The sequence below is a fragment of the Sinocyclocheilus anshuiensis genome, unplaced genomic scaffold, assembly GCF_001515605.1.
Source record: "Sinocyclocheilus anshuiensis isolate Anshui unplaced genomic scaffold, SAMN03320099.WGS_v1.1 scaffold85, whole genome shotgun sequence".
In the NCBI taxonomy this organism is placed as follows: domain Eukaryota; kingdom Metazoa; phylum Chordata; class Actinopteri; order Cypriniformes; family Cyprinidae; genus Sinocyclocheilus; species Sinocyclocheilus anshuiensis.
The window spans coordinates 1658525-1684934 of NW_015536800.1; the positions used below are offsets into that span (position 1 = coordinate 1658525).

The following is a 26410-nucleotide window of genomic DNA, read 5'->3' on the forward strand; positions in this document are numbered from 1 at the left end:
TAAAATACATGCACAGTGTCACATTTCAGTCTGGAAAACCTGCAGTTGTCCATAACCTGTGTCAGTCAAAAACATTTTGCTGTCCTCCACAACAAACAGCATATTCAAGTGATTTTCCTTTTATGTATTTGCCACGTAAATGAAACCATAGATTCAGAATCAGAATCAGAATCAGAATCAGAATGAGCTTTATTGCCAGGTATGTTTACACATACGAGGAGCAAGGGTCCAGTGATGTCCTTCAGGTGGGCCAGCACCAGTTTTTCAAAAGACTTCATGACCACAGACGTTAGAGCCACAGGCCTGTAGTCATTTAGTCCTGTAATTTTGGATTTCTTTGGGATGGGGATGATGGTGGAGCGTTTGAAGCACGAAGGTACTTCGCACAGCTCCAGTGATCTGTTGAAGATCTGTGTGAAGATGGGGGCCAGCTGGTCAGCACAGGATTTCAGACAGACTGGTATAACACAATCTGGGCCTGGTGCTTTTTTCCTTTTCTGCTTCCGGAAGACCTGGCGCACCTCTTCTTCGCTGATCTGAATTGCAGGTGTGGGGGAGAGGGGGGTTGCTGGAGGTGTGAATGGTTGTGTGGAGAGGTGTTCAGGGCGGTTGTGGGGTGTTTTTTCAAACCTGCAGTAGAACTCATTCAGATCGTCTGCCAGTTGTTGATTCTCCACAGTGCTGGGGGATGGTGTCTTGTAGTTGGTGATTTCTTTCAGACTTTTCCACACTGATGCTGATTCACTGGAAGAGAATGATAGTGACTGTAGTAGTCATTCAGTATGACTACCACAGTCTGTAGTCATAAATCACCTCATATCACCTCATAAATCACTTCAGGTACAGTAGATGTTGGGTCACATAAACTCTGTTTGGCTCATATGCACAGCCTCCTTTCTGACCCTGCATTCAGCTCATCCTTCTTCAGTAGAGAAAGTCGACTCCAGTGACTGTGGGTTCCTCTGGTTTCTTAGTCTGTATTTTAGGCAGATGAATTTTACTGGAGGCTACTACAAGAATGTTAGCTCCGTGTGTTACAGCGCTGGCAACGCACAACCAGAAGGAGAAACCAAGATTCTCCTCAAGGATCACAAGGGTAAAAAGGCTCTCACGGTAGTTAGCCACATGTTCTGTGAGCCGATGGCACTGGATTGCTGCAAGGAAACATGCAAAGCCCATTGCACTGAACAGAGCTGAGAGAAGGGATTAAAAGAGTGGACATATGATTAGAAATCAAAAGAAGTAATGAATCACAGTTTGTTATTGTTAATATTGTTGAGATAGGGCTGATTGTCCAAAGGCATGGACAGATCATTGTATTTTAGATTATGTGTTATGTTGACTTACCTGCAATGAAATTCCAGATGCAGAGGCCAAAAGGTCCTTTAATAGATTGGTAAGGAACTTTTCTGGCATTATATATACAGAAAGCTAAACTGACTACTGCAAAGCCAATAGCAATGAAAAGGAAGAAAATAATGATCATGTGAAGACCACTGTTGATTTTTTTGATGAGCTTTGGAAAAACTGCAGAATTTGTGAGAAAGAGACAGAGAGACAGAGATTAGGTCTCACAAAATCTGAATGATACTTTTTTATAAAAGCATAGATAGATTGTAAGTACCTATTAATAATATATGAAGAGTTCAGATGCAAAAGCCTCTAAGTGCCATCTGAAATTTTCATCTAAAATGAGCATTTTTATGTTTAGGTTCAGTTATTTTATTATAATGGCAATGAATAGGTCATTTTCTATGCAATTAAAGTGAAAAAAAATGAACATAAATATAGGGGCCTGATAAAAATTCTCATTTTAGAAGAAAATTTCAGATGGCATTTAGAGCAGGGGTGCCCAAACTCGGTCCTGGAGGGCCGGTGTCCTGGAGAGTTTAGCTCCAACCCCAATTAAACACACCTGAACCAGCTAATCAAGCTCTTACTAGGCATACTAGAAACTTGAAGGCAGGTGTGTTGAGGCAAGTTGGAGCTAAACTCTGCAGGACACCGGCCCTCCAGGACCGAGTTTGGGCACCCCTGATTTAGAGGCTTTTGCATCTGAACTGTTCATATGTAGAGAGATATGTAAACTGTACTATGTATGCACACTATATACATACACCACTGTTCAAAGGTTTGGTAAGATTTTATAATGTTTTTCTTATGTTCACTCAAGCTGTATTTTTTAATCCAAAATACTGTCAAAACAGTAATATTGTGAAATATTATTATAATACTGTTATAATATTCTGAAATACGATTTTAAATATATTTTTAAATATATTTTTAAATAATTAATTTCTAATTCATTCAGTCATTCAATTCATTCAAAAAACAAGTCAATGTTTTGATCAGTTTAGTGTGTCCTTGTATGAAAAAGCTAATACCTAGATTAAGACCTTGTAATAAAAGTATTAATGTCTTTAAAAAATATTCCTGACCTCAGACTTATGAACAGTAGTGTACAGGCCTGGATGTCACAGAGCTTTGTTATGGCAAAAAAACAAAACAAACAAACAAACATGAACACATAAATACAAAAAAATAAAAATAAATCATGCATGTGCCTTATAAATAAATAAAAGGTTTAACAAATGTCTAAAAACAATAACATAAACAACAACACGGAGGCATAGGCTAGCTACTGTAAAACCAAACCTCAAAGACCTGTTCTAACCATACAGTGCATTATACAACTGTGATTTTGGTATAATATAGGAACACAATGAATGTTTAATTAGAATTGAATCTACACGTTAGTGCTCTTACTGTATATTTTGGAGCGGCGGATCCCGAGCCCGCATCTTCGTGCTTTCCCTCCCTGAAAGAGGCCGTAGTAAATGTGTCCCGTGAACTGCTCGAGCTCTGGACTAGACGCGTTCACCAGATCCACTCCTGTCTGACACAATGTGGTTCCGGTGATCCAGCGTTCCGTGGCCAGTGCCACAACCAGAAGTACCACAGAACCGATGCTGAGTACAGAAGCGAAGGAGAACACGATCTGTTTCCAGAGAGTTGGCATTTCACTACTCACCCCATTCCTCCGATAAAAAGCAAGACGCAAAGTAACACGACCCCGCGCGGTGTCCGCCTCTCTCCGCTACCGCGAGCCAACTCTGCGGTAACGTACGATGAAGTTTAAAACTTCATCACAAACAGCCTACCGGTTTGCAGTATATTTGCGGTAAGTGCACCAATATAAGCTAAATACCCTAATACTAAACTGAAGGAACGCGAGATATACAGCGATAGGGAAAAAGCAGGAAACCAGATATAAAGCGGTCAGCTGGATCTCCTTTACCACCTAACGAAACCTTATACAGTTAACTTGCCTTCGCTTGGTTTGGTTGCCAGAGTTGTCCGCGCGCGTGCGCGCACACACACACACGTTAATCTAGTGCAAGCGAATTGTCAAGTCTTGTACTCACACACATAAATCAAGGTGCTGTAACCAGAATTTTTATTGGATGTTCTTTGCTATAACAGTTAGTCAAACATCGCCGGCTCCTTATAGGTCATAAAAATTAGTGGTTCAAAATTTTAAATGTCACTTCAGCCGAGACTATACTGGGTCATTGAGCATTAAAATAAAGAAAGGAAGGGGAGGGTTTGATAGAAACGATTTAAGTCACTGTAGCATTAAATGGGCAAATGACTTGGAAATATCAACCTGCATCGATTATGTTTTATTTGGTGCAGAACTGGGGGGCGCATAAAAGAACCTCGCCTTTATTTTGCCCGTAGGATCAACCTGAAACAGACTTCAGAACCATGGACAGCAGCCTGCTTTGGTTCAGAACCATGGACAGCTCAACCCGTTCAAGAATTCTGATGCGCCGTAAACGGTGCTACTTTCAGCCACAAGATGGCGATATCGTACTGTTTCATTGAGTTGAGCTTGTGACAATTACACAAAACATAAATAAAACAAAAACAAATAAAAGTACTCATTAAAATTTAGCATAAATGAACTATAGCTATTTCTACGTAAGTTGATTATACAACAGTTAGTTCTGGTCCTCAAATTTAGTGTGTCTTGGCACTGGGGTTGCACTAGTTAGTGCACTCTTAGTGTTGGATTGTGTCAGGAAGGGCATCCTGTGTAAAAGCTGTGCCAAAATGGTTGTGTGGATAATTCTGCTGTGGTGACACCTAACAGGAGCAGTTGAAGAAGGGAGAGAGAGAGATTTCTTTTCATCAAATTTTATTGGCCAAGTGGCGTTTAAAAATTGTTGATATTGATTTTAAAAGCACAGGGATGTTAAATTGTTCACTGCATCACTGTTCACTGCATTGCTCTGCTTGTGTGCATTATGCCACATCAATATTACATCCAAATAATCCAAAATATGTGAAATTACATCACAAATAAAGAAATAAAGCCTATAGATTTTAATGAAAACCTATATTACCCCAAAGGTTTAATTTTCTATTTTCTATTCAATATATACAATACTGTGCGAAAGTCTTAGGCCACTAGTATTTTCACCAATAAAAAAATTAAGTTAGTTATTTCTATCTTTTCCTGTATTGTGTCAGTAGGAAATATCAGTTTAAATTTCCAAACATTAATTTTGCCATTAATAGTAATAATCCAGTGAGATTTTTGTTTACACAAGGAGTCTGACAACAGTCAGTGCTCTACACAGAGCTCTCATCTCATCATCATCATCCAGTCTGTCTGGAATGACATGAAGAAACAGAACAAACTGAGACAGACTAAATCCAGAAGAACTGTGGCAACATCTCCAAGACGCTTCATGAGAGTCATCCAACCATACCGTGATTAGTATGCATATTAATTTTCCTAAATAGTATTATGTGACTATTGGTTTCACTATTTTTAATCTTAATGCAATTTTGTCCGCTCATCCCCTTTTTATCTCTTATATGATTTAAAATACTCACATAAACAAACACAAAACAAAATAGGGTGTCAGTGAACCTGCTTGATTTGTTTTAATGATTACTCTTTCAAATGCTAAGGATTTTAGGATTTAGCTGATGTTATGATATTATAGGCAGTACTAGCAATTCTATTCAATATGACTGATGCTGAGAGAAAGAACGGTTACACAGATCTCTCCTTCTCAAAACATGTCTTCAATCCATACTGAAATGTATTGATGAAAACAGCTTGTGAAGAACACAAATTGGCTGTACAAACAAAATGTTAGCTTTAGTGTTCCTTGTGGTCAAAGAGTCTTGTCATATTGATTGAAGAATGGAAGAAGAATATTGACCAGCTAAACTGCAGCGATGCTCATTCAGGCAACTGTGAATATCAAATGACTACTGTTGTGGTTTTGGACAGGCTTATAGACTTAATGCATTCTGGAATGTTTTAAATGTTTATAATGCAGTTATGATTGGACTTGAGTTATGACAGCTGCCTTTATTAATGTAAACATCTTTTTTCTATGCAATCTTGATCACTCTTTCTGCTCTACCAATATATAATTCTCCATCCATATTTCTTTTAAAGTATTTAGCATTTTCGGCTCAGTCTAACTTCATTAATTTCAATCTGTCTGCATTCTGTTTTACTAAATCCACTCTTTCTCTTCAGTTCTCAGCCTCACATTTTCTTTTTCTTCTTTCTCCTTCTGTTTTTGCTTTCTTCCCAACACCAGTAAGCTTAATGAGATTTAAAGTACTCTGTAACCCAGTTAATCAGATTCATCGTTTTGATTAGACACTCAGTTTAGCATCTTAACATTTCTTAATCTCTTTGTTTTTCTGGAAAACAGTCAGGCCTATTGCATAATTTTCAGACTGACTCTGTAGCTGTCTGCATTAGAATTCTCACAAATAAGTTAAACATGCATTTCCTGTCATGTCTGTCTATAGCATGAAATTGCCCTCTAAAAGATACCATCAGAGTTTGCTGTTTATTTATTTATTAAAGAAGCAAACTTATGCATCACAAGACATTAAGATGTTCAACTGATTATCAGATTGTGAACATTGTGTTCTGGAAGAAATGCTATGAATCTGTGTACACTACACTATACATCAGGGATGGTCAGCTCTGGTCCTGGAGGTCCACTGTCCTGGAGAATTTAGCTCCCACCCTAATCAAACACACTTTCCTGTCTATTTCAAGTAATCCTGAAGACTATGATTAGAATTGTAAGAGACTTCAAGGATGGGATGCTAAACTTAAGATCTACAGGACCAGAGCTGCCCATCACTAATGGACTAATGGAATGACATTTTACTGCACTGTAGTGGAAAAAACAAAACAAAAATCTAGTGTACTCTGTGGACACACACACACAAAATTCACTGTACTCTGTGGCCAAACAAACAAACAAACAAAAAACTAAATTGCACTGTACTCTCTAATACTAATACTTAAATGCTGTACTCTCAGCAATTAGGGTGCCAAGCACAACAGAGGCAAAATGAGGAGCTAAGCATAGCATCAGAGCAACTGCAACAATAAGCAATTAAAGACATTTTAAAATGATTTTTGTTAAGATTGCTGAAAAATCATAAATACAATCACTAGTAATATGATTTAAATTTTTATTACTTTTGACAATTGGTGACTGTAAGCAAATTGATGTGGTGTGGTCATTGCGAGGTAACAATGACACATAAAGTTTGGTGTCAATATATCAAAGCTTTGCAGAGATAAAGCTGATGCAGTTTAGCATCATATCATCAAATTAATTTAATGTGGAAAATGAAATTGAAGTTTTGTCGAAACAATATCAATAACATTTTGCCAGCATGGCCTGAAGATGATCTGAGTTGAATTTGGTGAAAATCAGACCACTGGTTCATGAGGAGTTTCAAAAAAGTAGTTTTTCAAAGAAAATAAAAATGGCAGATGATTTGACTGATTATGGCATAATTGGTATCAATGTTCTCAACACGATCCAAGGAATCTGTCATGACAATAGACAAAACTAATCAAAAGCTATAAATATATTTTGAAATAGCATTATGCCACAAAGTGGCGCTGCACTAAAACATCAGTACCTTCAAGACTATACCTTCAGAGTACCTTCAGGACAGGATGCCAAAGTGTTATGATGGTGGCAAGGGTGAGATAAGGCAAGGATCTAAATGCAGCAAAAATTTATTATATATAAACATTTATTAAAGAAAAACAGACAAAGATAATCCAACCAGGAACAGGGAACACAATCCAGACAGGGAGCAGGAATGAAAACAGCAAATACAACAACTTACACCGACTGACTAAAACACACGACTTATATAGTGAGCACCAAACTAATAAATGACACACAGATCATAATAGGATGGGAAATGTAGTCCATGACAGAATGGTAAAGGAATCAGGAGGTGTCACGAGTTCGGTCCATGGACTTCTATTCACTCACCATCAGAGGTCACCCATTACCACTTTGACTCTTTTCATGAACTGCTACACCTCTCCCCGGACTGCATTTCCCAGAACTCATTGTACTATATTGATTACGGACTCACCTGTAGCCAATCACACACATACTATAAAGATCAGTCTCAAACCATCATTCAACGGCGAGTATTGTTAGCGCTTATCGCTGTATAGCTGATAGCTACATTACAGAGCTGGTTTTCCTGTCCTAGTTCCTTGCATCTAGTCTTAGTTTAGTCTCTTCTTGTTTATTGCCTGTTTGCCTATGTCCTGATCAACTGCCTGTCTTGGATTACTGTTTGTCTTGCCGTTTCGGACCTTGTTTGCTCCTCGCCTGTTTGTTGGATTACCTGATTGCCTCGTCCTCTGGATTACATTCGCCGCCGACTGACCCACGCCTGTCTCAGGATTAGTCTTTCATCTTGCCCTGTCTATATCTGTTTGCTGGTGTCTGACCCAAGCCTGTTTTGACCATGTCTTATAATAAAGCATTGCATTTGGATCCACACGCCTCTCTTCTCGTTCGCTCCATGACAGGAGGAATGCCCCCTGGTGGACGAAAAGGGCACTCCTCAAAGAGTTACAGAAATCCAGAAGGGAGGTGGAGCGAAGACGGATCAGGAGGAAGTATGGTGGGCCAGGCCCGTGTGTTAAAATAAGGCCTGGAGACAGCGGTAGACCATGGAGCCAGGGTGGAGCTGGCAGAGCAGGAAGCCAGGGAGGAGCAGAAGACCACCAGGGCGGAGCAGATGGGACTGAAGATCCCCACGATGGAGCAGAAGACCACCAGTGTGGAGCAGATGGAGCTGAGGACTACTTCAGCAGAGTTGATGGTGAAGCGGACCACCTAGCTGGATCAGGCGGGAAGGCTGGCACTAACACAGGACTGATCTCTGGGGCTTGAGCTAGCTCTAGAGCAGATTCATAGAAAAGAACAGGCATTGGAGTGGACTCTTGGACTGGAGAAGTCTCTGGAGTGGACTCATGGACTGGATCGGGCTCTGTAGTGGACTCATGGATTGGATTGGGATCTGGAGAGGATTCATGGACTGGAGCGGACTCATGGACTAGAGCAGCCTCTTTGGAGCAGACTCATGGACTGGAGCGGGCTCTGGAGTGGATTCATAGACTGGAGCGGGCTCTGGAATGGATTCATGAACTGGAGCGGGCTTTGGAGCGGATTCATAGACTGGAGCGGGCTCTGCTGCCTCAGAAGAGTGCATAGCCCAGACACACAAAATGGTGACCACCATTACTGGAAGGGCAGTGGAAGGTGGGAGAACCTCTGAGAATGCTGGGTTGAGAGTGCCGAGGTCCCCGGAATGCCTGTTGCTCGCACCAACATCAGGGGTGAATCCGCCACGCTGGACATCAGTCTTGGTTGCCTGGGTACTGCCTTACTAGCTTCAAGTGCAACATACATGACGGCCCGGGAATCCTGATGTGGCATCCATGATGGCTGAAGACTGTGGCATGATATCCATGACAACTGGAGACTCTGGTGCAGTGGCCATGTTGGCTGGAGTCTCTGGCGTGGTAGTCATGACGGCTGAGAACTCTGGCATGGCGGCCATGATGGGACGAGCCTCAGGATTGGCAGGCATTTTGTAGAGAGGCTCAGGAGTGGAAGACAATAAAAACTCTGGGCTCGTGATCCTCAGTGTAGGGTATGCTGAAATCCATGGACAGTCAAGCTCCTTGGCCACCAGAGGCCACAAGGTGGCTATACAAAAGGAACTCCTCCACATAAGCCTCAATACTACGACCATTTTGAAAAATTTAACAAAGTTGGCTTAATGGATCACAGAGAGTACCTGCTGAGTTTATTTTGTGGTTTCTGGTTTTGCTGCTAGATCCATCTTCTGGTGAGTCGTTCTATTATGATGGTGGCAAGGGCGAGATGAGGCGAGGATCTAAATGCAGCAAAAGTTTATTAAAGAAGAACATAGACTAGGATAATCCAACCAGGATTAGGGAACACAATCCAGACAGGGAGCAGGACTGAAAAGAGCAAATACAATGATTTACACTGACTGACTAAAACACACAACTTATATAGTGAACACCAAACTAAATGACACACAGTTGGAAGAAATTTAATCATAATGATTCCAAGCAAAGGATAATGGGAAATGTAGTCCATGGCAGAATGGTAAAGGACTCAGGAGGACACTTTATCTATGCTAAAGATATAGCCTCATCCATTTTGGCATGCTCTTCGTTGAATTTGTTTGCACGTTATTCGAGAATGGTTTAACTTAAATTTTAATTTCATATTTTTTGTGTCAGCATGATCTGAAGAAAGTAAAAAGTAGGGAAAAAGTAGGTTTTTAGGAAAATTTAAAATTGTGGGAAAATTTTTGAAAAATTGTTTTGACCCAAGGAATCAGAGGAAAAAAGAATTCTGAGCCCTTTCGGTTTGAAAATTATATAGCATGAATGTTAGTGCAACTTTGAGCTGTTGGTGGCGCTAGAGAGTTTGAGTTAGAGACTCCAAATTTGTTATGGTTAATGTTGAGACGGTCCTCTATCTGTGTACTAAATTTCATATCTTAGCAAAAAGTGGTTCTATGGGGTGCCATAGACTAAAAAGCAGAAGAAGTAGAAGAAGAAGAACGCTAATGGATACAATAGATGCCTATGCACATTTGGTGCTTGGCCACTAACAAAACAAAAAACTAAATCCAGTAGAACATCTCTAAAATGAAACTTTCTTAAATGCTCATAGTTCAGTCATGAAGGTAAATAAATTATGACAGAATTTAAAAATTTGACTGACCTATCCCTTTATGTCAGGCTCGTGTCAGTTTAAGGTATGCACTTATACAATATTAAAATGGACAAAGATAAAATGGTTCACAAAAGCAAAGTAGTTTCAATGTGTAGGCATACAGCAACACTTAAAAACCACCACAAAACCCACCCCACCACACACTGATCATACTTATATGGATTGAAGACCCTAATGGTCACTTGGTCAAGCAGATGAGGTTGTCTGCACGGTCAGCAAAAATCCAGTGGACAAACTTCATTAGGTTGGCATCTTAGTCCATTAGTCTACTCTCGATTTCTGTCTGAGTTGTTCTAAAAGGCCTTTTTAATACTGATAAATCTTATTCTAGAATGGTGCGCAGTTGGCAGTATTTTATCTATCTATCTATCTACCTATCTATCTATCTACACAACCAATGCATAGCAGTGAAGCATTTGAGCTCAGTAGTGAAAACAAGTACACAATTTTAAAGGACTCGGTTTCTCTTTAAAATGGCAAAGTGATCAAATGTCCATAAAAGAAGGAATGAGTCACTTCTGAAAAAAAGACCAGTGAGTCAGCATCTCTATCTCTCTCACAAACAGCCTGCAGATGATGAGTAAGGACCTATCAGTATCAAAAACCTGCTCTGATTCATGAATAATTGATCAAACACAAGGTAGCTACACTGACACAACATACGTGCCCCCTGCATAACAAGCACTTGCCTACAGGTGTCATATGGACGTTTGTCACAATAAAATGAGAAAGCAAAACCACTTGAAGGCTGGAAAGGCCAAGATGTCCACCCAGTTGCCATAATTGTGTTACAAGAAAACAAAATCAGAAACAGTGTATTGGGTGCCTGTTTTCTGTGGGTCATACACACATGCGCACACACACACTCCTAAGATGATTCTGATGCAGCAGACAGATCATCATTGAAGAGCTGCAACATTTTAAACTCTACTGATTAATGTGTGCATGAGAGGGCAGGCAGAGCAATACGTTTTAAATTCATGTCAGTAGTCCTTGGCAACACAGAAATGACTGAGCTGCTGAACTGCTGCAAGAGACGTGACACCGTCCAAAATCCTCCACTTAAGATAATGAATATTGCAATTTGTCCTCTTAACAAGGGCAGTTCTAATGCAAACTCTTTTTGGATTTCCCGTAAGCACATGTCAGCTGGACTGGGTGATGTCCAGCACCTGTATACCAAGAACCTTTGGTCAAAACAACCTTGATATTGGCAGCTGGGAAACACAAGCAGAGTGAGACAGAGTATGGCAAGCTACTTCAACATCATCATCATCATCATCATCATCTTTTTCCCCCCTTTTTTTGCCTTTGAATTCTATGGGATCTGTAGATCAGATATCACTTATTCACTTCTGAAAATTATGCATTGCAATTGTTCCTGCCACCTATTCCATGTCTTCTAAGAATTAATTAATTAATTTTATTTTTATTTTTTTTACACATATCTATTTAGTCATTTTTTCTGACCATCAAGTGTCAGTCACTCTCAATGCCAACTGGCAGGAAAACATGGTAAATTCTAACCATTTTTTACAATAGATAAAGTGCCGACAATTCATACAACTATTTCCACACAGTGGCATAGCAGACGGGCACGCACTGCGGGGGGCCCCGTGATAACCTCCTCGTGCTGAGATGCGTCGTATCATTTGTCGACGATAGCCAGAGATATTGTCAAAACAAAGCATAAAAAATTGGCAATATTAAGAGGATTTAACATTTCCAAGTAATGTAGGCCTGTTACATTCTTCTTATTATTAGGCCTATTATTATTATTAGTTTACTTTTATTATTAAATGACATGAAATTATTGCGCAGCAATAATTTCATAGCGCATTACCGTATGGCGTGCTGTGAGGATAATTAAAATTTCGGCTATTAGCTTAGGCTACTCCTCATTGAAAATGTTTTTTAAAAGTTTTTTTAAAAAGGTCTATTAATTTATACAATTGAATTATAGGCCTATAATTAAAATTATTAACACTGCAGTCATCAATGAAAATTAAGAGCAGCTTTATTTTCGAGCACAGATTTTCGAAAACAACCTGTTTAACGCGAAATACGTTTCTTCTCATGTTTTTCACTATACGGGCCACAAGAGAAATATTAAGGGAATAATTTAAGACAGTTATATACCATCATCAGCCTATATTGAAGTAATTTTGTCTCTTGTCGTCTCAGAGAATATGCGCCGTTTAATGCAACGTTAGAAAGCTCCATCAGTTTTTTTACTTTCACTTTCTCTATAGTGAATTTACTCACGTTCACCGGCATAACTCTTGCGCACAGTTTGCACGTTGCTTGCTTGTGTTGCTTGACCCCTCCCCCATAATATCAATCGTTTATAGGCCACATATTAAACAAAACAATTTTTTATGTTTATTTTTCAATGTTAATGAAAGTGACACCAAAAATAAGGGAACATCATTAGGAAATCCTTGGGGGGGCTGTGCAAGTTTGGCCGCCCTAGCGCCGCCACTGATTAGCCTAATTCGTTTTGGCTTGTTTAGCAACTTATATTTTTCATTAGACCTAAATGTAGACCGGCATCTAAATATGATTTTATAATTTTATGCTATACCACATTACCCTCCACTGGGTGTAGAATGAGCAGCAATAAACTACATTTTGGCATTTTATAATACTTCTGTGGATATTTTGGTGAAAGTAACTCAAAAGTAACTCAAAAGTAGTGTAACGCATTACAATTCAGAGACAGTAATATTGTAATGTAACTAATTACTTTCAAAAGACAGTAACTAGTAATATATAATGTATTACATTTTGGAAGTAACTTGCCCAACACTGCATACGATACAAAAAAAGTATACTTTGGGCTTAAGAATGATATATGGATAATAAGGACTAGTAAAACTGGTCCTTATAGACGTTCCTGCTTGTCCCCCTTGACAGCAGTGAATGGTTATTAGGAAAATTGCTAAATTTAATAGTTTAATAGTTTTGGTGAAACTGAAAAAGAAACAAATCCCTATTGGATTACGTAGAAGTAATTAAAATAAATAGCAATTAGTAACAAAATAGCTAGGTAGTAGATTGAAGGCATAAGGTTTAAAAGGGCTTGCCACAGAGTGCGAATAGAGAGAGAGAGAGAGAGAGAGAGAGAGAGAGAGAGAGAGAGAGAGAGAGAGAGAGAGAGAGAGAGACTTGAAGACACGTTGTGGATGAGTCGTACTAATGTATGGACACACGAACACTCACAGACTGACGGAATGGGTCACGTTTGGTTTTTATGCACAGTTCTACTTTTATTCGCCTTACCTGGAGGTAAGAACATACAATATTTTCAACTGCTGAGATAAAATATGTTTTTGTTTTTTTTCAAATAGGCCTTTGTTGTATTTTTCCCCAATTATGTTGGCTACGTAATCCATATGTGTAGCCTACTGTTAATTATGAGCGGATGATTAGGCTAATATCCCGAGAATTATCCAATTGTTTTGACGACAGATGCAGATGATGACCGTTAAGTGTTAGATTTTTGTCCATCTGTACTCTCTATAGTGTGCCTATTCCATAGTTATAGTTGCTCGCTGTCAATTTAATTATTGATTTATATTATGTCTATCTATACATTTACTGAGCTAGACAGCTATTGATTAATTTGAGTTATTAGGGGAGTTAATCTCATGTGTTGTGAGTTTGAGTTATTAGGGGAGTGAATCTCATGTGTTGTGCACAATGTCAATAATTGATTAGCGTGTAATTAGAGTCGCTTCAAATAAATCCGTCCGAGAAGAAGGTTCACGTGAAACATTTTATAGGTGAGATCGCGAGCTGTTTCCACGTCTAAGATACTTAGCTTATTTGTGCTGTTTCAAGTTTACTAGTTCTAAATATTTTTTATTCAATCAACCTAATTTGAATAATTTTCATTCAAAATAATAAACGGGAAACAGGAACTATTTTCAAAGCTATAAAACATAAATGTGAACGTGTTAGTTTTTTTTTTCTTCAGTATATTTTCTAACTAATGGTAGAACTCGAGCCCCTACTTCAGTAGGCTAGCCTAATATTTCTCAGGCTGAAGCATAACAACCCAATAACCCCTAACACTGCCAACATTAACAGAAATTGTCAGGACACTTTGTAAACACATTCAATGGAATGTGTTTTAAAGTATTACTCAAAACACATCCCTGAAACAATTATACCTTAAATCCTTAAAATGCCGTCAATGTTATGAGTGTTGCTTTGATCAATTCTGCGCTCTTTATTCTGCTGGTGTTGTCATAGTCGCGCCAGTAGGCTACAAGACGTGCATCTGTTACGCGAATGACTGAACGTTCTAATCCAGCGGGAAAGCTCGGCACCGTTAGGCAAATGGGATCCAGACTTCGGCTATCCTGAAAAATTGCCTGTCTTAGCCACTAATGCCCCCCCCACAAACCCTTACTTCGCTTGATTCAACTTGCTTCGTAACGTTTGATTCATCTGGACAATAAATCATGGTGATGTAACTGATTAGTCATGGTGCGGTTAATGGGAGAAGGTAGCGCTAATTGTTTAAAATATGAACGCATCATAAAAAGGGAAACAAAGTTTGGATAAATATCACGAAATATGTGAAGGTCACATTCCACCTCTCATAAATTAAATTAATTAAATTAATAAATTAAATTCATTTTTAGTTATTTATATATTGTTTGCATAAAACCCTATGTTTTGAACGCAATCTGAATAATAGGTAAAATTGTGAATGAGAGTATTTGAACAGTAAAAATTAATTTACATGGAAAAATATTTTTCAATTATTTTTTTCATTATGATCCATACAATTACTTTATGATAAATATTTTATTTATTTATAATTTTTTTTATGTTGTTGTTGTTTACATACTATATGGGATCCTGGAGTTTTTTTATTTTGCTTGTCATAATTAAAATGTTCAGAGCAGAGTATTGCTTTGATAACATCAGCCACAGGTTACTGGCTTTTAAAGAGTCATCATACTCACGTCTACCATAAAGACCTTCTCACCTTCCAAGTGTTGTTGACTCTCAACAAAGTGATGTATTAACTGATTGCTGGATGCTGCCGTTGATTAGCCTTGACTCTGTATGCACAGTGAACTGATTTGTGTGTGTTTGTATTCCAGCGCGGTTTGAACCTGTTATCACTCCCAATGCCACTCATCTGGTGATACCAAAAGGTGGACAACTGCAACTCAGTTGTCATGATAATACAGAGGCGAGCAAGGTGCAATGGATACGGGAAAAAGGTCGGAAAATTGAGGGAGGGCTAGATGAAGATGGTACTAGTATCATCCTCCTCACCTCTACACAGGTACAGCATATGGGCCGTTACACCTGTGAAAACACACAAACGGAGGAGAAGAGCTCCATCTACATCTATGTGAAAGGTGGGTTTGATTGTGCATGTTTATACATTTTTTTTTTTTTGATTTGTGGGGTTTGTTTGTCCTTTGTCCTCAGTTCCCACACTTCAGTCCTGAACGAGTATTAAAACCTGAATAGGTTTTTTGTTAAAGCACAAATGCATGTCCTTAAGCTGTGTACTCAAACCACACCTTAGTGTATACCTGGTTTATTTTCTTTTATTTGTATTATTGTTAACTGTCATTGAATGACATAGGTGTTTGACCAGTCGAATTGTGATAAACCTTTTGCACAAACTCATTTACTTACTATTTCCTCATACAAAAATCCTTCCAGGGTTTAATGTAACACCCCTTGTCTTGCACTAAAAATTTTTTCCTTTTCTTCCTTATTCTCCTTTGATTTGCATGTCTTTTGTTCCCCTTTCTCATCTCTCTCTGTATTGTTTCTGCCTAAAATGTCTCCTTGTTGACTTTTTCTGGCAGATTTGGAGAATCCTTTTGTGTGCTCCATGGTGGATGGCCTTTTGGTGAGGGAAGGAGAGGATGGCACTCTTCCTTGTTTAGTAACAGATCCAGCTGTCAATCATCTGTCCCTTCTGACCTGTGGTGGCTCTGGTCTACCAGCTGGCCTCACCTACAATGCACACCCTCAGAAAGGGATCACCATCAAAAATGTCTCCAGAGCTTTTGAGGGCTGCTACATTTGTGCAGGAGAGATGGATGAAAAACCTGTGAAATCAAGCCCGTATAACTTGGGTGTGCGGCCAGGTGTGTAAGAACAGTTTTTAAAAGGTATAGTTCACCCCAAAATGACATTTCTGTCAACATTTTTTGGAACAAAACTTGTTCCAAATCTGTATGAGTTTTTTTTTTTTATTCTTCTGAACACAAAAGAAGGTATTTTGAAGAATGTGGGTTACCAAACAGTTGCCAGTACCCATAGACTTCCATAGTAGGGAAAAATAGTATGGAAGTAAACGGGCAATTGTTTGGTTACCCACATTCTTCAATAATATATTATTCAGCAAAGATGCAATGAATTGATCAATACTAACAATAAAGAACTTTATAACATTACAAAGATGTTTATTTCAAATAAATGCTGTTCACTGAACTTTGCATTCATCAAAGAATTTCACAAAACATACTAAGCAAAAACTGTATTGATAATAATAAGAACCATTATTTAAAAAATAATAATTAAGCATCAAATCAGAATATTAGAATGATTTCTGAAGGATCATGTGACACTGAAAACTAGAGTAATGGCTGCTGAAAATTCAGCTTTGCCATTACAGGAATAAATTATATTTTAAAACCGTTCTTTTAAATTGTAATAATATTTAACTTTTTAAAAAATCAAATAAATGCAACCATCGTGAGCATAAAAGACTTCTTTCAAAAACATAAAAAACCTTTGACGAGTAGTATATATCATTATGATGTTATGGCTTAAATACATATATACAGTATATAAATTGATCATCGTTTGCCTATGCTTTAATGTGCCTATGTGCTGTTTGTAATACAGTCCCGGAGACAGTGCCATCGATCAGCCTATCCAGAATCGAAAATGTGATTCTGATTCAGGGTCAGGAGTTTGTGCTCAACTGTAGCACCATCAACATCAACCATGATATCAGCCTGAGCTGGAGTATCCCTTCTGAAACGGTTCGATCCACACACTTGTCGCATAATCTCAGATTACTTTCTGTAAGCACAGTACCTAACCTGGACTGTTATTGTCAATCATCATTTAGATAGCAATGCAAAGCCAAAAATCAAACATCCTGCCTGGTTCTCGAGAATATCAGCGCTCAGCAGGACTGCACATCAAATCTGTGAAGATGAATGACTCAGGAGTCTATCGCTGTATTGCAAGGAATGAGAAAGGTGTCTCCATGGCAACTGCCAATCTGGAGGTTTACGGTAAGAAATGTGGAATGAAGCTGGATCAAACAGTCATTTTCAAACATTATTGACTGAGCGAGAAGAGCCAGATGGGCCACTTGTAGGAAAATGAATGGGATAAAGTGCAACCCTTAATATGGCAACTGTTGAAATGCAAGTCCCTCCTTTCATGCATGGATTTTGCTTTAACCGTACATTGTTAAATTTCATTTTTAGCAAAAGATTCTTCATAGGCTAAACAACAGGAAATCTGCATGTGTGTGTATGTGTGGCAGAGCATGGTTTCATTAACCTTATGGAGGGAGAGGACAGGGTGGTGGAGGTGAGAGAGGGAGAAAGCCTGACCCTCAGCGTGGAGATGACTTCATACCCCAGTCCCACCGAAGTCTACTGGATCTATAACAACCAACAGCTCAAAAACACATCTGAACATGTCATTACACTGCACAACCAGCAGTACAGGTAAGCACACCTGCGCATACACACACAAACAGTCAATTCTATGGTAACTCCACCATTGTTTTTATCCACAAAACTTTGCTGGGCCTCAGATGTTACTGTTTCCTTAAAGCTGGTAAATTAAAATCGAGATGGTCCTCACTGCAGAACACAAGATCCAGGGGGTGAGGTTAGATCCAGATCCAACTCCTCCCAACTTACATATCCCTAAACCTAACAGTCTCCACCCTCTGATCCCTAAACCCACCCATCTCCACCCCCTGGATGCATCTTGTGTACTGCAGTGAGGGGCTACTGTTAAAATCCAAAAGCAGTATATGAGCAGGTGACATGATGTGTATTTTTATGTTTATTCACAGAAAACACCACTATTTTTGTTTTCTTTTATATTTTGATAATTTGGCTAGACAGCAAAGATTTTGTCCATGCATATATCTGGTCAATATAATTATATTGTGGTTTATTATTACTACTATTTTCAGCAGTTTCAAGCAACGTGTAGAAATTGTCCTGCTAACTGATAGTCCTCATTGTGAACTGTGAAATTATTGATACAGAAATGTATCAGAATGAACACTGAAATTTTATGTTTTTTATTTAAATTAAAAAATATATATATTATTGACATTATCCAATTGCAGTCTATTTTCAAATATGATTGGTCATAAATTTACATATTATTATCACAAGACTAAATTTACATATTAGAAATAAAATTATTTGTAATTGAGCAAATCTTGAAGATCTGTGAAAATGTTGCAACAAAAAGTAAATAAGACTTTTAGAACATTTAAACTATATATTTAATAGGGCTATTAATATGTTGTTTAAACTACTATTACTATTTTTACTATTTATGGAACTATTTCCATCTACATTAATAAAGGGTTTATTTTAAGATGATGTTGCTACAGTGTAAGTACACAAATATGTTTGTACTTACTATAGGGTTACTGTGACGTACTTATAGGGTTAAGGTTAGGGTTAGTTGCTTGGAGTTATGCATAATGTACTGTTATAACGATAGTAAGTACATGTAATGTGATGTAATGTAATGTAATCACCTTAAAGTATTACCTTATACACTTTCCCTCGCTATGTATTAAACATAAAACCACAATGTTAAAAAAAAATGTTCATATTCATTTGTCAGCTATGCATGTCCATTAGGTGTGTTTTCTAACATTTCTATGTGACGATTACAGAGACATTGAGTATCGTTTGTCTGGATGTTACAGGTACATCAGTAAACTAAGGCTGGTTCGAGTTCATGGATCAGAGGGCGGGATATACACTTTCTCAGCCAATCACACATATGCATCTGTCAATCAGTCCTTTACCATCCATGTTATATGTGAGTCCAGAAGATTGACGGGACTTTACTTACCTTAAATAAACTTTATTTTCGTACAGTCTTTATATAAATATAGTAAATCTCTCATTTAGGTAAACCAGTGATAGTTTCCCAGGAGGGGCCGGTTAATGGACAGGTGCGGTGTGTTGCTTCAGGATATCCTGTCCCAAAAATATCTTGGTATTACTGCGAGCCGCCACATACACGGTATGACTCACAGGCTAATATAAGCCACTCACACTCAACAACCGTACAATAGCGCACATCTCTGACTTATGTTATGCAAGTACCAGAGTAAACAAACTATTGCATAGTCATGCTGTCACGAGACTGCAGTAAGCCATTTGCAATAGAATAGTGTTTCTTTGATTAAATGTGGTAAAAAACGAACATAATAGTTGTTTGTCATATTATTTTGCCTCTAAATAGCATTTATAACCTCTGACAGGTGCTCCCACCTGTTGAATGCGACACAGGCAGATGAGGAGTTTGCCGTGGTCAAAGTGTCAGGGGCAGAATTTGGACGAAGCGAGGTGGATAGTCAACTTAATGTCAGCAAAGGAAAATTTCACACACTTGAGTGTGTGGCAACAACCCAGGGAGAGCAGGCCTACACCCTCTTTTCCATCAGTGGTGAGAACACAAACACACTCATGTTTACCTTGCTAGCTAAATGAGAACATTAGACCCAAATTTTCAGTTGTTTTTATGAAGCAAATGACACCGTATTTTCCATTCAAAATGGCAAAATTTGATTAAAAAAAGGATGTTACTGTCGGTTATTTAACATAAAACAGTAGTCAAATATTAAATGTTTTGCTACTTCCATCTTACCGCACTCTCTTTTAGTGTTAAAACTGATGCTTCATGCTGGAATTCATGCTCTACTTTAGTGAACAGTAACTTGTCAGTAACACTTGCTCCCCTCAATGTCTATGGTGGTTACAGTCCTGTTGTAGCATAGTAGTTCAATCACAGGCCCAGAAAGAAGATGATTTCTACAGACTTTACCCAAACACTAATGCTGCTTTCAGTTCCTTTGGGAACCAATTGATGTGTTTCAAGTGATTTTAGGACAAAATGGATGCAATTTCATGTTTATTTTCCTTTTTTCACTTAGTGATATGACAGGAAGCTTTTTTTCGCACTAATGCAACAAAATGAAAAGCAAAGAATGTGCATTAGGTCTGTAATAGATGCTTTATCTTGATGTTTTATTGTGACAGAGAGAATGATGGGAAATAATTAGTTTTGTCACACACTCCTTTGACCTCAAAGAAAGAAAGAAGTAATTTTATTCATATATTTTAACTTTATTTCTTTATCTCAACATTTCCACAAAATATGACACAACTGTTTTCATCATTAATATGAACAACAAAAATGTTTCTTGAGCACCAATCAGCATTTTACAGTGATTTTTGAAGGGTCATGTGACACTGAAGACAGGAGTAATTGCTGCTGTAATAATGCACATTATTACTGTTTTTACAGTATTTAGGCAGATAAATTCAGGCTTGAGCATAAGATACGTCTTACAGTAAAATAAAAAAAACGGTACAATAAAATAAATTGTAGTCAACTGAGATTTGTACAGCCAAATTAAGATTTTGTCAGATTTAATTTAGCTTAACTTAATTTTAATTTAGTTTTATTAGCTCTTAGTTAATTATTAGCTAATTTCCCCAGACATAGCAAAACAACATTCTTGTTCTGTTGAGGTTGGCCATTCATGTCACAGTTACAGTGTTATTGAGAGCAGTAGATAGACACAAACCTGTTCACTCACTCACACACACACACACACGGTAACAGATAATCCCTGAATGTTGTCAGACACACACTGAGCTTGTTGACAGATACGAGGGATTATTATTTTGTGCAGCATGTGCACATTAGGTTATGATACTGATGCTAAGCACTTAAAATCCTCTGAACATATTTAAAACACTCACATACAACTCTAGCCTTATTAATATGGCACAGTGAATTAAGAAGTATTAATACAACTGTTTTAAACACAGATGTGGTGTTTATATATTTTGAGTGTGTGTATAATGATAGATGTGTGGGTATGTGTTTCTCACCCTAGAGAGAACAGTGCCCCATAAACTCTTCACACCTCTGTTGTCTGGTGTCGTGTCTACTTCTGTTCTGCTCAGCTTCTTTCTGGTGGTTCTGCTCTACAAATACATGCAGGTACTGAGTCAAAACACTCACACTAGACACTATGAAGTAGCATAGAATTGTTAGTAATAAATTCTGTTTTTATTTCTTTCATTTGTATTTTCTGTCATAGAAACCCAAATATGAGATCCATTGGAAGGTGATCGAAAGTTTTGATGGCAACAATTATACCTACATAGACCCAACACAGTTGCCTTATGACCCCAAATGGGAGTTTCCACGAGAGAGACTGCGTTTTGGTAAAGGCATAATTTAAACAAAATTTAAACATTATTATGTAATCTGAGTAATAGCTGCAAAACTGCTTGTTTCATAATTCCACAGCCTTCTTACTACATTTAATAAATACTGTATATAGTACATACACTGCCTTTCAAACCTTTGGGGTCAGCAATAATTTTTTTTTAAAGAAATTAATACTTTTATTCAGCAAGGATGCATTAAATTGATCAAAATTGACCAAATCGAAAGAATTTCTATTTAAATTAAATCCTTTTTTGAAGAATCCTGAAAAAAATGTATTCAGTTTCTCATTTCCATAAAAATATTAAATGGCATCACTGTTTTCAACATTGATAATAATGATACATGTTTTTGAGTAACAAATCAACATATTTCTGAAAATTCAGTTTTGCAATCACAGAAATAGTGTTTTAAAACATTAAAATACAAAACAAATTGTAATAATATTACTGTTTTACTGCATTTGTGATCAAATAAATGCAGTCTCAGTGAGCAAAATATACTTGAGAGATTTTAAAAAATATATCTAACTTTGGAATGGTAATGTATGTACTATAATTAAAAATCCCATAATTCTACATAACTACAATAATAATCTAGTAGATTGCTTATTTAAATGGTGTGAATTTCAAAATAAAAATGGTAAATAAGAGCTAAAAGTTTGTTATTTATCGCGATGAAGGTAAAATCCTCGGCTCTGGAGCGTTTGGTAAAGTGGTGGCAGCTACAGCATATGGACTTTGCTCAGCTGACACAGTGACCACTGTTGCTGTAAAAATGCTAAAACGTAAGTATTTATAAATGCCTGCATGCATGACGTAACATGTATAAAGCATGTTTATAAAGACTCCAATCACTGGTTGTTAAAATACATAAAACTTGGGTTTAATGTTGTTTTCCTGCAGTATATTTTTAATCGTGTTAATGTGTTTAATCTAACAAAAGAACGTGTGTGTCTCTGAATTTTTCCCAAAGCGAGTGCTCACTCCACTGAGAAAGAGGCTCTAATGTCGGAGCTGAAGGTTCTGAGCTACATTGGCAATCATATAAACATTGTCAACTTGCTTGGTGCCTGTACAGTAGGAGGTATGTGATTAATAGTGGTGACAGATTAAAGATATTTATGAGTTTATTATAAGATATATTGCATGTGCCTTTTCCCTCATGTCATTCCAGTCCCATAATTGTTTTTTGTTCTGGCTGAAACACAACAGAAGATGTTAGTAAAATGTCTGAGCTGCACTTTTCCAAACAAGGGTTTGGGTTTTATACCGCAAAAGTAGAATAAACAATCTACTTTAATGTTTAATGGAATAAAGTCACTCCCAAAATTTTTGGAAGATTATTAAAGTGACATTTTCCAACAGGCCCCACTCTGGTGATCACGGAATACTGTTGCTATGGCGACCTATTGAATTTCCTTAGAAGAAAGCGGGATGCATTTTTCAGTTCCAAAACAGGCGATGGATATTACAAAAATCTGCTCAGCCAAACACAGCCTTCAAGGTAAAATATGTGTGTGAGAAATTTGGTGCAGATGTATAGATGTCCATTGTTGGGTTTTTGTAATGTTAACCATCTATTATATGCATGAACACACACAGAGAGGGCACTGATAATGGATACATGCCCATGAGGTCGTATCAGAAAAGATCGAATCAGACAGGTAGGTGCATCTCAAAAGAATACAAGCAAAATACAACCACTTTTACCGCCAACATCTGTTATCGTACACTTTTCATTCTGTATCATCTCTCTCAGAATGGTGCGATGATAAAGATGATCTCTCTTTGGATACCGAGGATTTACTCAGCTTCTCATATCAAGTGGCTAAAGGCATGGACTTCCTCACATCCAAAAATGTAAGTGTGTATTAAGTTTATTCACCTCTCAAGTTTCAGAGTGAGTTGAACATGCAGACCTTGAAATGTTATCCTTTCTTGATTCTCGTACTGAATTCTTGTCTCAGTAGTGAATGTCTTTTTTGACTAACAAATTGCTGTTATTTGTATTGCTATGTATTTTAAGTGTATTCACAGAGATCTGGCTGCCAGGAATGTATTACTGACTCAGGGTCGAGTAGCAAAGATATGTGATTTCGGTTTGGCACGTGACATCACAAGAGATTCCAGCTACGTCCTGAGAGGAAATGTGAGGAAGTGCAGTATATCATTTACCACACTTACCCCTCTATATTAATATTCAAAATATCTAGCATTCTTAGATTTTGTATAGTAAATGAGCCATTAATTTGAAGGTATAGCTCTAGAATCATTTACTCACACTTATGTCATCTCTATGACTTTTATTTCTTCTGTGGAACACAAAAGAAGTTATTTTGAAGAATGTTTGAACTATTTATGTTCATATAATAAAAGTCAGTGGAGTCAAATAAAGTAAAAAACCGACTCAATGGATTAATATATCGACAAACATTTTTCTAAATATTTTCTGTTCCCTAGAATTCTACACTGGTTTGAAAAAACATGATGTTGAGTGAATGATGAATAAATGTTCATTTTTGAGTGAATTATCTCTTTAGGTTTGTTGAACGTGACATTGCTTGATACCGTATTACCCCAAAAACATGTTAATAGATTTAGTATCATGAACGCTGTGTTTTCTGTCTAGGCACGTTTACCGGTGAAATGGATGTCCCCAGAGAGCCTGTTTGCTTGCGTGTACACTTTTGAGAGTGATGTCTGGTCCTATGGCATCCTATTGTGGGAGATCTTCTCTCTGGGTCTGTATGAGCTGGTATCAGGCTTATTAAATATCACACCTACCCAGAATACAATGCCTGTAAGTGACTCATTATGAAGGTCTCATGAGGTGAAAATCCGCCTGCAGGTAACACGCCATATCTGGGTATTCCAGTTGGATCCACATTCTATAAGATGATACAAGATGGATACAGAATGAGTGAGCCTGTGTTTGCCCCAAGTGAAGTGTAAGAGAATTTGACCTGTCTATAAACGGTTCAGTGTTTTATATTTATGGCATGCACACTATTCATTCAAAAGTTTGGGGTTGGTAAGAAATTTCTCGCAAGTGTGACTTTTTTTCTTAATATAAACTTGCAATTGCAAGAAAAAAGTCAGAATTGTAAGAAGAAAAAAAAGTCTCAATTGCCTTTTTCACATTATTCTGTTGCGGAAAAAAAAAAAAAAAATGTAAACCCAGAATTCACAGAAAAAAAATTCAGAATTGTGAGTTATAAACAACCGCCTTTTAGATTTTTTATAATGTGGCATAAACGGATTTCCATACAAAGCTGAATTTTCCACAGCAATTACTCCAGTCTTCAGGGTCACATGATCCTTCAGAAATCATTCCAATATAGTGATTTGGTGCTCAAGTAACATTATTATCAATGTTGAAAACAGTTGTGCTGCTTAATATTTTATGGAAACCGTGGTGCATTTTTGAAGGGTTCTTTCATGAATTGAAAGAACATTTATTTGAAAAATAATTTTTTAGTAACATTATAAATGACTTTTGTAACAATTAAAATGATTTAATGCGTCCTGGCTGAATTATTATAAAGTATTAATTTCTTTTAAAAAAAATGACTGACCTCTTTTGTAGGTTATATCTGTGTCTGATGCACATGATGACAAGGCATTTGTGTTTGTGTTTTCAGTTACGAGGTAATGAGATGGTGTTGGAGTGCTGACCCTCTGAAGAGACCAACCTTCAAGAAACTGGTGGAAAGGACTGAACTCCTGCTGTCGGAAACCACCAAACATGTACGTTTTGACTCAGCTTAGCTCAAAATTTGCGTGCATTGAACCAGTTTCTTCGGTTACTGCAGGTTTACAATTGTGCCTTGCAGGATTACTTGAATCTCAGCACTAGTGGCAGCTGTGAGGCGTTTGTTCCTCCAGGCCTGCAGAGGGCACAAAGACTGAGTTCTGTGGGCAGCTCGACAGCCTCAACTCAACCCCTGCTGCAGGCAACAAATGATGTTTTTCTGGCACATCAGAGCATGTAAATGACATCTCGTTCCTTGTTTTGCCTTGTTTACTCAATAGGTTTGACCTAAAAGCCTTATCCTCCATTTAAGTTCTAACTGTAATTGTGGCATTTAAGGGCATCTCCTGCTCTCTGTTTGGCTCAATGCAACTCCATTAGCCTCATCTTCCATTATATTTCAAATTACTCAAGACACAGCATGTCCAGCCTTGTAACTGTTAATGTATTTTTCTAAATGCAGCTGGGCTCCATTTTATGGTATTGATCTACATAGTATTTTGAGTGCATGAGCAGCTAACGTGGCCAGACAAGCATTTAGATATAGAACCAAATGTTACCTCATCAGATAAATGACCAGCTCTACCGATTACATCATTGTGTAGTGACCTGTGATGATGTCGTGTTGTGTATTCTTTTGTCTTTGACCGGGTGTACAACTGCAAGTACGTCTTGACTGAACAGTAAGGTAGGTTAGTGGTAAAGATACTGAACCCAAGGTGATTCCTGTTTAATGTGTCACTATCTGAAGCACTTAATACCAACAAATGGAGGTTCTCGTTCATGCATTTGTACTATTTTCAGCATGCGATTACTCTCAAGTGAGTGTTATATTGCATTAATGTATCTATGAGATCCCCATCTCAGCTTCAAGTTGTACTTACTGGTATAACTGTCATATTTATTAATAACCTAGGATGAGTTTACATTGTTTTTTGTTTGAGTTTGGAATTGAAATTTTGAGCTGTTGAGAATGTGTA

General features: G+C 37.6%; 2 protein-coding genes across 2 annotated transcripts in view; one reads left to right on the forward strand and one right to left on the reverse strand.

Annotated features, from left to right (window-relative positions):
- Positions 1–924: 924 nt before the first annotated feature.
- On the reverse strand, positions 925–3019 carry LOC107656264 (clarin-2-like). The gene is made up of 3 exons (XM_016444024.1): positions 2767–3019; positions 1348–1527; positions 925–1193 (listed from the first exon to the last, which is right to left on the reverse strand). Exons 1-3 carry the CDS (start codon positions 3017–3019, stop codon positions 925–927), a joined length of 702 nt encoding a protein of 233 aa, XP_016299510.1.
- Positions 3020–13333: 10314 nt separating this feature from the next.
- Positions 13334–26410, forward strand: part of LOC107656054 (mast/stem cell growth factor receptor kita-like) — a 13499-nt gene continuing 422 nt past the window's right edge. Inside the window, exons 1-21 of the mRNA XM_016443725.1 lie at positions 13334–13448; positions 15281–15544; positions 16007–16291; positions 17055–17194; positions 17284–17452; positions 17710–17896; positions 19132–19247; positions 19340–19454; positions 19696–19880; positions 21340–21446; positions 21547–21673; positions 22360–22464; positions 22653–22763; positions 23045–23183; positions 23282–23343; positions 23439–23539; positions 23706–23828; positions 24309–24420; positions 24528–24627; positions 25321–25426; positions 25513–26410. The exon at positions 25513–26410 is cut by the window's right edge and continues 422 nt beyond it. Of these exons, the coding sequence (XP_016299211.1) occupies positions 13346–13448; positions 15281–15544; positions 16007–16291; positions 17055–17194; positions 17284–17452; positions 17710–17896; positions 19132–19247; positions 19340–19454; positions 19696–19880; positions 21340–21446; positions 21547–21673; positions 22360–22464; positions 22653–22763; positions 23045–23183; positions 23282–23343; positions 23439–23539; positions 23706–23828; positions 24309–24420; positions 24528–24627; positions 25321–25426; positions 25513–25671 (2916 nt within the window). The 5' untranslated portion in view covers positions 13334–13345 and the 3' untranslated portion in view covers positions 25672–26410. The remainder of the gene's footprint in view (positions 13449–15280; positions 15545–16006; positions 16292–17054; positions 17195–17283; positions 17453–17709; positions 17897–19131; positions 19248–19339; positions 19455–19695; positions 19881–21339; positions 21447–21546; positions 21674–22359; positions 22465–22652; positions 22764–23044; positions 23184–23281; positions 23344–23438; positions 23540–23705; positions 23829–24308; positions 24421–24527; positions 24628–25320; positions 25427–25512) is intronic.